At 32.8% G+C, this 12,309-nt stretch overlaps 1 protein-coding gene across 2 annotated transcripts; it reads left to right on the top strand.

Moving 5' to 3' along the window:
• Nucleotides 1-6,543: 6,543 nt before the first annotated feature.
• Nucleotides 6,544-11,428, top strand: LOC114169625 (pentatricopeptide repeat-containing protein At4g17616). Of its 2 annotated transcripts, XM_028054861.1 has the most exons (4): nucleotides 6,544-6,764; nucleotides 7,373-7,704; nucleotides 7,860-9,659; nucleotides 10,984-11,428. In XM_028054861.1, the coding sequence occupies exons 2-3, from the start codon at nucleotides 7,652-7,654 to the stop codon at nucleotides 9,487-9,489; spliced, it is 1,683 nt and encodes a 560-aa protein (XP_027910662.1). In that variant the 5' UTR covers nucleotides 6,544-6,764; nucleotides 7,373-7,651; the 3' UTR covers nucleotides 9,490-9,659; nucleotides 10,984-11,428. The 2 variants fall into 2 exon arrangements, with proteins under 2 accessions (XP_027910662.1, XP_027910661.1); XM_028054860.1 differs by having other exon boundaries at nucleotides 7,373-9,659.
• The last annotated feature ends 881 nt before the right edge of the window (nucleotides 11,429-12,309 follow it).

Raw genomic sequence — 12,309 nt, 5'->3', positions numbered from 1 at the left:
GATACCTGTGTATTTCATGACTCAAATTGGCATTCCTACCACTACCACTAGTTTTCAAAAAAAGAGTTTACATCGCAATAAGTGATACCAATTGGGGTCATGAATCATGAAATCATCTTTCTAAATTACAACAATAATTCACACAATGCATTCAAGATTCAATTCACACATAAATTAACAACTCACAACAACCAAACTTTAAATTTTAATTACCACATGAACATGTAAAAAGCATTCATCAAACCTAGCAGCAATTAGCTTCCCTGATCAAAAAGCCTCAACACCAACAGTGATCCTAAACCCCTTTTTGCTACTAGACGCGGAATTCAACCTAGACAGAACAAAAACAGAATCAGGGTATGTAACATCCCGACAGGCCATCTCATCCCATTAATACAGCAGTAACACTTGCCTTGAACGCATAACAACACCCTCGCTCCCTTAGGCTAAAAGCCTTTGTTCAAACAGTTCAGCCTATCTCGCTTAAGCTAGGCCCGCTAGCTTGAGCGAGCCCCTCAAACAGTTGCAACCCGCGAAATCTCGCTTAAGCGAGCTCCTTCTCGCTTGGACGAGACCCTCACTCGCCCAAGATTAAAGTGCCTCGTCTAGGCGACGAGTTCAACGAGACAGTGGAACCACCCTCGAAATCTCACTTAGGTGAGAGGCTCTCGCCTGAGCGAGACGCACCTTCGCTCAAAACAATAAATCCCGCCTGCGCGAGATGTGCAACCAAGCCACGCAAAAACACACGCAAGTTCTCGCTTGGGCGAGACACACTCGCCTAAGCGAGATGGCCTGTCGCCCAAGACCAAATTACCCCACCTGAGCGAGATGCTCGAGCAGAGCCTGAAGCTAAATCCCTATAACTCTCGCCTAGGCGAGTCTGGCTCACTTGAGCGAGAATTGCAGATTTTGGCACTGTTTTACGCACACAACAACAGCAATCGAACCCAAAATACACTCCAAATTTATACCATTCATTCAGCACAATTTCATTAGGCATATGAGCATAATTGGACACGAAAATAGGCCCCAACAACCCAACTTTGCATAATCACAATATATACAATGCATAACCCCATTATATTCATGCATTTAGGCCAAAAATTTAGTAAAACAGTACCAACAACCATATCCCTTGATTCCCTCATGTGCAGCAAGAAATTCAAGCATAGATTCATCCAAATTATGCAAGATAATACAACAAACTCAGAATTTCGATTCAGCTCCCCTAACCTGAGATTTTCCTTTGCCTAGTGTTTGAATTACGCGTCTCCCCTTGAACACCAATGCCCTTCTCCTTGATTCTATCCCAATTCAACTTTCAATTTCCTCAAACCTCACAATTCACTCTAAATTTTCGTATTCCTTTACCTGGGCCACAATCACAAATGCCAAAACCCCTCTTCTCACCTGAATTTACCTTTTAAAGGGTGCCTTAATGTGGGTTAATGCAAAAAAACCCTAAACCATTATTATTAGTTATTTTTCAGCCCCTCTTGGCTGCCCTTACTGCTAGGGTTTTCTATACCCTTTCATATTCAAGTCACAATCAATTATTAGCAAAAACCCAAGTCCCTTCACACAATTTAAGTACTCTCAACCACTTGAGCTATTACTTTTTTCACATCACACCAATCAATATTTAATGCCATAAAAGCTCCACTACCCGCATTTATTAATTAAGTAATTATTTAATTAATTAATTTTTCCGGGTCTTATAGGGTACGCCATCAAGACCATTGATCAGAGGAAATTCACATGGTAACCTCAGAATCTACAAACAATCCTTCACTGGCCATTTGCAAGGGATAGAATAATTGACAAAGAAAGGATCAGAACACCAACTTACTCAATAAAAAAATTGATCGAATGAACTTCGAGATCTCTCTACAAGGATCGCTCCTGTAGTCTATGATCCTCAAATAGAGGAGAAAATAGTGAAATATTGTAGAGAGAAGGGAGATGGCTTCTGGAAAAGTGTTTCTAGAGAGATGTAGTGTTTTTAACTAATGAGATCATTTTATGAAATTTCTATTTATAATTAAGCATTTATGTATTAAAATAATATTAAGATCTCATTATTTTAAAAACACTCCCACTCTTAAAATAAGATTTTCTAGGTTCTCACATATTTCGTGTGATTTAGTTTATTAACATGCATGTTGTATCGATAAATATTTTATGATTAATATTATGGCGGAAATAAATCAATATTGTTCATTCTTTGCAAACAAAAATTGCAGGGGTTTGTTAAATTTTTTTTAAGAAAATGAAACATGATTTTTCATAAACGTTCAATAAAAGTAATTGTGAAAATTAAATATTTGAATGCAAACAATATATTATCTATTTTAAGTATCATATATTATACAATGTTATATATTATTCTATATATTTTATATTATGAATTATATATATTATGTATTGTGTATATAAATTTGTTGTTATTGATGATAGTAGTTATACAAATAAATTTTTATAAATAATTCATTAATCATATTAATTTTTTCTTTGTTAAATTATTTTAATTTACATTTTAACATTAATATATCTTACCATTTATTTAAAAGATAACGCTATGATTTATTATATATATTTTATTTATGATAAGTGAAATACATTTATTATTGAGAGTAAGTATAATTTAAAATTAAATGTAAAATTAATAAGACGATAATTTATTAAAATTAGTTTATTTAAAAAATTAACCTTAAATGTAATTTTAGTAAACATTTGTTTAAGTTTGCATACTAATTTGAAGAATTTGATGTGGATATAATTGAGATGTGGACTAACGAAATTTTAAAAGTCATTTAATTACAATAGAACATCATATTATTACACTATGAATTATTATGGGTGTTAGGAATTTTTAGGTGTTATTAAAATATGAGATATATGATAGATGATATCACTAGTGCAAATTTGACTTTTTAATCCGCCTTATAGGCTTCGGTTATAGCGGAACCGAAGCCTATAAGGAGACGATAACATTTTTGTAAGTTTGTCAAACTTTTTTGCCTCGGACCTACTAAGAACTGGTGCATTAACAAGTTTTATGCCTCAGTTACAAATGAACCGAAGCCTATAAGGAAACCCAGTAACCAAAATTTCAAAAATGCCACCAACGTCAGATGTTTTGGCCTCGGGTATTATTGGATCGAGGCAGTAAGTACTTTAGGCCTTGGTTATTAATTGAACCGAAGCCATAAAGCCTGTATAATTCCTAATTCGTGAACCCTCTCCACTATTCATCATCTCTCACAATTCTCTCTACGCGAACCCTTTGCACTCTTTGCCACCACCATTGTCCAGCTCCGTTGCCGACCAGCTGCCACCGCCATTCGTCGCGCGTCATCACCTCCGTCGCGCCATCCACTATCGCCGATTAAATCGTTGCCTCTCTCTACCGACGAGTTCAAAAAATGGGTTTCCCTTCGCGTTTTTTTTTGTGCTTTTTATTCGTTTGTGTTGCTTTGGGGTTCACAGATTTAGGGTTCAAAACACACCATTGCCCTATCACGAAGAGACACCGCAAGTGAAGAAGTTCCATTACCATCGTAACCCACCATACTAGAAAACGAACGAGAACTGACACGATAGAGGCACCTCGAGTCATTACACGCGAGCCACGAGCCCCACCACAAACACACTACCACGACGAGAATGCCTCCACTACGGGCACGCTTGAGCCACCGCTGCAGATGGAGGCCAGCGCAAACCGTGAGCTCTTGATTGGCCAGCCATTATGACGAAAAACTATCGTGTCTCCCGGCGACCACCGTTGGTGCAAGAGCTCCAGATGTGCCGTTGTGAGACATCGTGGCTAGAAACGCGAGCTCCAAATTTTTTACAGAATGGCTTTGGTTCACATTAGAACCGAGGCAGAATAGTAGCTCTATGGCTTCGGTTCACACCCGAGGCCAAAAGCCATCCCCTTTTGGCCTCGCTCTAATATGTCTCGATTCTAGAACCAAAGTAGAATATAAAAAACAACCGGGACCAAAAGCCCTTACTACATTGGAGTATGTAACATAAAAATTATTTACAATATCTCAATCTTGATTTCATAATTCTAAAATAATAACTAATTTCTAATATTGAAATATATTTTTATAAAAAAAAAAAAACTATTTCTTAAAAAACTAATTAAAATAATTAAGTAAATATTCTCAAAAATGAGTCATACAATAAATCCCAGAAGAGATCAAGCAAATCATGAATGAGGTCATCTTATAGGAGTCTATTATTGAATCCAATGATAATAAATCTCAAATTGGTTTGAACGAAGTTGAAGGTTATTAACGCGATGTTATTTTCAAATTATTAGAAAGTGTTATCAATCTTCATGTCAATATGAGAAAGTTGGAAGATTATCCTTATTTATCATTAGATCAATTAAATCAAATTCAATGTGTGCTCTTCACTCTTGCATTTTACAAAATGGTCAATCAACTATCACACATAAAAGAATCAAAAATAGTTGTCAAATAACTCTAGTGACTTTTTTCTAAAATAAAGTCACGAAATTATTGATTCTAGAATTTTCCCTTTCTAAATGTGCATTTAGATGACATGCTGATTTAAATGAGTGCGAATTTAAACGAATGTTTACTGTAAATTATTTAAAAAGTTATAGTAAAATTAAAAAGATAATTATTTTAATTTAAAAAATATTATTTGTTAAAGAATAAAATTGGATAAGTAATGTATATATTAAAATAACATATCAAAATATGATACCTTCAAATTTATTTATAGTATATCGAAATATGAAAATATGTACACTACGAAATAAATGTATTTAATTTTTTTAATAATACTAATAATAATATAATTTTAATAAATTAAATTATATGTATTTCTAATAATAATAATATTAAAATATTTTTTTTCTGAATAATTTTTTTGTTATTAATAATTGTTTTAATTTAAAAATAATAATAAAATTAGTATGATAATTATTTTAATTTAAAAAAAATATTTGTTAAAGAATAAAATTGAAAAAGTAATATATATATATATATATATATATATATTAAAATAATTATAATCTCAGACTCACATATTAAAAAAAATTAAAATTGAATAAATTAAATAGTTTAAAGAGAACGTTAGTTTTGAGAAAAGTTTTTATTTTATCTAATGTGAAAATATAATTATCATGTTTAATTTTCTTAAATAATATTTTTTTTCGGAAAACAATGATGTTTAAAATATATATTTTATATTAGTACGTAATTTAGTGATTATAAAAAAGTCGTGTACAGAAATATAAAATTAAAATTTTTACTTAAAATAAAAGTCTTAATACATAAAATACCGTAAGCACATGCGTTGTTGCGCCTGTGTGTGTGCATTTTTTAAATATACGTAATAGTATATTAGTAGGTGATGATAATATAATGTTATTAAGTTATAATTTATGAAATAAAATTATATTTATTAAAAATAAAGTAAAATATATTATAAAAAATTGAAAGAATAACTATTGATAAATAGAGAAAAGAAAAGAGGAGAAATAGAAGATTTTATAAAAGAATTTACAAAAGTAACGGTGATTTTTTTTAAATTTTATAAATAATTATATTTTAAAGGATAAAATTGGTATTTTGAATTGTGGACACAAAAGAGAGAGTTTCTTTATATATTGTTACAAATAGATAAATTAAGAACCTTGATTAGATAAGGAGATAGGTGTTGATTTTTACAGGAATAGCTCTTGTGCATTTGCATCCTCGGAAATGTTGAGCTTTACTAATACGAAGGAAGGGAAAGAATGGAAATGTATGACAGGTGCTTTTCCAAATATATAATTTTTAAAATAGTTGTTAAATATAAAATTATAGAAAAATAAGATATGTAAAAAGAAAATTTAAATGATGATTTAAGATAAAAGAGATTTATAAAAAAATGATTAAAAGTAAATTACTTATAAAATAATTAATTTTTAACATAAGTAAAGGTAAAACGGATATTATAAAAAAAGAATCCCCTTTATTGTTATATATATATATATATATAATTAATAAATTTTTCAATAAAATTAATAGAATACTTTTTTATATCCAAAAATTTATACAAACTTTTTCATTCAATACATTTATTTAACTAAATAATTTTTTATTTGTTTAAAAAAGAAAAAAAAACTTGCATCATAATTTTATTATTTTAAATTAAAATTGTATAATTATAAAATTATAATTTTATTATTTCAATGAAAAGTTAAAAATATATTATAATTTTATATTTCATAAAATCATAATGCAAGATAATAATCACTTAAATTACTTAACACACATCACCTGATTATTAGAAAAGTTAATAATAGATATTCAATTAAAAAAATTAAAATTTATTAAATTCTCAATAAATCACAATAATTTATCAAAAAATTAATTAAAATTTCCAAAATTTAACAAAAACTGAAATATAATTAAATTTATTATATAATAATAATATATTAATTTTAACTACAAAATAAAAATTCACATTCTTTCTTTTACCTCCAATTTAATTGACCCCTCAAATTCTTCGTATCACACTTGACTCTCAAATTTGATGTTCTCAGAGGAACGCACAATTAGGTTCTCACTTGGCAGCACACACCTGTTCACACTCACACTCTCCTCCCCGCAAACAATACTAGTCCGCCGCCGCCGCCCACCTCCGCGAGAAACCTACTTCTTATCCGCAACTCGACCAGCCTCCCCGCGACCAACGCCGCCTCCGTAACAGTGAGAGCAAGATTTTCGTTGAAGGTACTTTTTTTTTTTTTTTGTTATTACAGATTAATTTTAGTGAAATTTCTTTCGGTGACTGAGATTGTTATTGTGCTTTTATATTCCAATATAATGAATTCAGATTGTACATTTCCGCGGATAAAGCATATCGGTGTTATTAGTTTGAGTTATTCTCCCAAAACATGCTCCAATTTTGGTGAAATTTCTATCACTGGCTGAAGTTGATATTTTTATTTTTATTTCTTCCAATTTAATGAATTCAGACTGTACATGTTCACGGATAGAGCATGTTGGAGTTATTAGGTTGAGTTATTCACCCACAACATGTTCCAGTTTTGGTGAAATTTCTATTCCAGGCTGAGATGGATATTTTTATTTTTTATGTTGGGATTTAACGAATTTAGATTGTACATGTTCACAGATAAAGCAAGTAGGATTTGTCTAAGTCATAGCAACTTAGAAATTAAAAGTAGTCATTGCTTTGTATTCTGTTTCAGCATATGATATTTGGAGTTTTCATTTTGTAGTCATTGACAATTTCCATTTTAGATTGGTATTCCTTCAAATTTTTTAAATTTAAGTGGGCCGGTGGGGCTGGTCTGATTTTTTTTTTAATTTTTTTTCAGGTGGGCTGGGTTGGGCCAGTCCATTGAGGAGGTGGGCCAAAGTGGGCTGGGTCAATCAGGTTGGGCTGGCCTGTTTTTACAGCCCTATTCGTAACCACATTTTCAGGAAGGTTTTTTGTTTAGGCAAGATTTTGCAAAGGCATGTCTGCTTTGAGCAGCACAGTCCATTCCTACAAAAATTTTCCACTTCTGGCAACTGTGAAAGATTATCATGGGAACGTTCCACCAAAGATATTCTATTGGGAAAGCTTAAGTTTGCTTTGAGGAATCATCAGGTGCATGAAGCATGGGAGTCCTTTCAGGATTTTAGAAGCCTTTATGGTTACCCTGAGGTTCATCTACTGAACCAATTCATTGTTCAATTGTCCTATTCTTCCAATCATGTTTGGATGCGAAAAGCTTGTGATTTGGTGTTGCAGATTGTTAGAGAGAAGTCTGGTTTACTTCATGATGATACCTTAACCAAACTTGCACTTTCCCTTGCTAGGTTGCAAATGCCATCCCCTGCCTCAGCGATTCTTAGGTTGATGCTTGACAAAGGGTGTGTGCCCTCTATGCATTTATTGTCCTTGGTTGTTTTTCATATTGTGAAGTCAGAAATTGGAACACATCTTTCATCCAATTATCTGTTTCAAGTTTGTGATCTTTACAATTGCTTGAATGATAAGAAGGTTCACCATGCAGTCACGGTCAAGCTGGATACCTTGGTCTTTAACCTTGTTCTTGATGCTTGTGTGAAGTTTAAATTGTCTTTAAAAGGCCTGAGACTGATTGAATTAATGTCGCTGACTGGGACCATGGCTGACGCACACTCCATTGTAATAATTTCTCAGATTCTAGAGATGAATGGTCTGAGAGATGAAATGCAGGAATTGAAAGACCATATTGACAGAGTTTCGGCTGCTTATGTTTGTCACTATTGTCAGTTCTATGATAGTTTGCTGAGCCTGCACTTCAAATTTAATGACATTGATGCTGCAGCTAAGCTTGTTCTAGATATGACTAGCTCGCATAATTGTAATGTTAAGAAAGAATATGGGAAACACTTGCAAAATCCTTGTTTTATTTCCATTGGATCTCCTAACCTCAGGACTGCATTGAAGATACACATTGAACCTGAGCAAATGTGTAAGGATTTTGTCCTTAAGGTTGAAAGCAGACAGGTTCTGATCTTTTATAGGGGTGGGAAACTAGTTCTTAGTAATAGAGCCTTGGCTAAGTTCATCAGTGGTTACAAGAAAGATGGGCGGATTGGTGAACTTTCAAAACTCTTACTTATTATTCAAGGGGAATTATGTTCAGTGGCAGGCTCCAGTTTGTGTTTTGATGTAATCAGTTCTTGTATTCAATTAGGATGGCTTGAGTGTGCTCATGACATTTTGGATGATATAGAGGTTACTGGTTCTCCAATGGGTCAGGATATGTATCTTTTACTTGTGTCAGCATACCAGAAGCAGGGATTGCAAAGAGAAGCAAAGGCACTACTGAAACAAATGAAAAAGGTTGGTTTGCTGGACAAAGCGTTATCTGATGATGCTACGGACAAACACAACCTCTGTGAAGAAACATTAAATTCACTTGGTAAAACAGATTTGGCCATTGCCTTAGCTCAAATATTGAAAGATGAAGATCGGACAGTTTTTCCTTTGGTGTATAACTTCAATTCTTCCATTTTCTTTTTCTGCAAGGCCAGAATGATAGAGGATGCATTAAAGGCATATAGAAGAATGCTTAGCGTGAATGTTCAGCCCACAAGTCAAACTTTTGCCTTTTTAATGTGTGGATATTCTTCTCTTGGTATGTTTCGTGAGATCACAATCTTGTGGGGAGACATTAAGAGATTCATGAAGAGTGACAATCTAGTGGGAAATAGAGATCTCTATGAGTTACTATTGCTAAACTTTCTTCGAGGTGGTTACTTTGAGAGAGTGATGGAGGTCATTAGCCATATGAGAGACCATAACATGTATGCTGACAAGTGGATTTACAAAAGTGAGTTCCTTAGACTTCATAAAAATCTTTATAGGAGTTTAAAAGCATCAAATACGAGAACAGAAGCCCAAAGCAAGCGGCTTGAGCATGTTCAGGAGTTTAGGAAATGGGTGGGTATTGATTAAAGGTCTCTGATGAATATTCATGTGCCGTTGTACCTCCATGTTTTCCAGCAAACTCGTGTTAAGAAGGCCAAATTTCTAAATCCAGTGCTGTGCTAATGAATCCCTAAACATGTCAGAGTTTGGCCCCCAATACTATCGAAGCAGGATAGGTTGTTCATTGCGACAAAATGGTTAGTTTGTTATTCTACCAAAACCATGAAGGCTAATAATAAATGTATGAACTAGGGACATAGGACACACCCAAATTGCCCTGAATGAAAAACTCCATAGAGCAATTTGGCCGAACAATTTAAGATCGGTTGAGTAATAATTTCTCAGCATGAACTAAACCCTCTTTTTTGTGGCCTACTAAATAACTAACTGATCTTTGTCACTCTCTTCCATAGATAAACCTAAATTTGTTTTACACTGCATTTAGAATTGATAATCTGTTTTTGCATATTCTAATTTTTATTTGAATTAAAACTCTACGTCATCTTTTCTCATTGAGAGAAAGGTGACTCATGATATTTGACTTTGGATTGCTCTCTCTAAATAAGATGAATAGCACTTAATTATATATATATATATATATATATATATATATATATATATATATATATATATATATATATATATATATATTTGTGCCAATTAGCAAATCATCCGTCCATTATGTAAAAGTTCTGTTCTAATATTTCTGATTTCTGATAGGTTCCAGGAAGTTATAGAATGAGTTACAAAGTGGTTCAAAAATTAGTTCAGTGGTGGAAATGTGGAGGGATTATAAGTTAGATGGCTTCAGATGGTTTTTCTCCTTATTGTGTGTGTAAATTAGATTCAACTGATGATTCATGTATCAATTAAGTTGCAAGTAGTTCTATTTCGAAGGGTTTTTTTTCTTTTAGATAACGGGGTAGGTAGAGAGTCTTTTAATAAACGATCCAAGTCAACTGAGAACTTCAGTTCTGACTTAACATCTGTAGCATATTTTAGCCGCATGTTACCATTTGGAATCCACTTTATGTACTTTATTCTGCGTTGGGTTTGATCCACGTAATAGTGAATTAGCTTACATGGAGTGATCTTATATGTAGTAACTCCGTCTGTGCCTTTGATGATGGCCACATTTGCATATGCTCAATAATTCTGGCGTTCCCATGTTGTATTCAAAATATTGAAGCAATTAAATGGAAGTGATAACTTGGTTTAGTGGTTAGATGGAAGGGAGGGGAAGGAAAGTTTGTGTGTTCAGTCCCCTGCTTACAATTTAGAGAAATAAGATTGGTTTGGTGGGTTTAGAAAGGAGGGTGAGAGAGGTTGTGGGGTGAACTTCTCCAACTAACCAAAAAACTAACAACTAATTTGTCGAAAAAAAAGAAGAAAAATTGAAGCAATCAGTTTTTTTGGTGTTTGTTTTATGGATTATATTCTAATGTTAATATATTGTCTCTGACTTTCTTTGCATTAATGTTCTTTGGACTTCAAAGTTATTTTCTTATTTCCTACTGGCAGATAACTAAATGAGGCTGATGAAAGTAATAATTCCCTATCCAATCCAACCAGAGTTAGTCAGAAACCAACTTTATCTGCAGGAGAACTGGATGAATCAAATCTCACCTGCATTATGCAGCAGAAGTTTCATTTAGGGGAAGAGATATGGAACGTCTTGATTACTCTATTTTGTTGATGACTAAATTATGGCATCATACTGTTAATATAAAGGTTTCTTTTATTTCTTTGTAGAATACTGCTGCCATAGAAAGCTTGGCATAAAGTTAATACTTGTATAAAGTTTCACATTTTTTAAATTAGGTTGTTGTTTAAACTTTACTGTTATTAAAGTGAATGTAATTGACCAATAGCTATTTCATAAGCCAAAACCCGCAATTTGGTTTTGAATACAAATTGTTTTTCCAATGGAAAAGAAAGTAAATCAAATGAAGTTTCATTGTCATAATTCGTTTTCTTTGGTGTAGTTCAGGATGTGTTAAATTTATCGAAAAGGTTCATGTAAAAGATTGCAGTCTATTTCAAATCAGATTGAATAGACAATTTCAAATTGATTATACCAATGACACAGAAATATTACAAAAGCTAGAAAGGTATTCGATGGATAAAGAAAAAGAAGTGGGTGTTAAGCTTAAGCATGTGGTTAACAAACATCAAGCATTTTTACTCTAAAATAAGGTCAGAAGTATCAGTTGGTTCCACGTTAAATAACTAGATTAATCAAAGTCAAATTTCAAAGAGAGATTATGAAAAAGAAAAAAAATAATGGAATGAAAAGCAATTGTCTTGTGTAAGCAAAACTATGAAACTATAAGGTCCCACATCGGCAATTTTAAAAGAGTATGGCATCATTGTCAAATGATTTGCTGGCCATGAAGGCAAAGCAACCACCACGACTTCAGCAAAAGTAGAACCACCACGCTACAATCTCAGGTACAACAACGAAGGGCGACCACCATGCACGACCACCACAGGCTCGTTCCTAATTGGCCTTTTGCTTCCCTAACACTCTAATTTGTAGCCCTAATTTGTAATTTTTGTAACCCTAATTTTCTTTAACACTCTGATTTCCCCTAATTGGAAACAAAGGTATCTATGATTGGTGTTTGTGTGATCCAACCCCCAATTTCGAGCCATTTTGTGATTGGTGTTGTAGTCATTTGCCCCCATTTGGATTTCGTAGTTGTTGTCGTACAAGGCTTCTCTAGATTTGAGGTAACCATATATATCAAGCTTTTTATTTTAAAAAAAATGAACAATTGTTGGACTGTTTGTTGATTTTATGTGGTTGTAAATTGTTGTAATTGTTTGTTGTAAATGTAATTGACA

Source organism: Vigna unguiculata, chromosome 11 (assembly GCF_004118075.2).
Source record: "Vigna unguiculata cultivar IT97K-499-35 chromosome 11, ASM411807v1, whole genome shotgun sequence".
NCBI lineage: Eukaryota > Viridiplantae > Streptophyta > Magnoliopsida > Fabales > Fabaceae > Vigna > Vigna unguiculata.
Note: the sequence above shows the minus strand (reverse complement) of the source record. Positions and strands in the feature narration are given on the sequence as shown.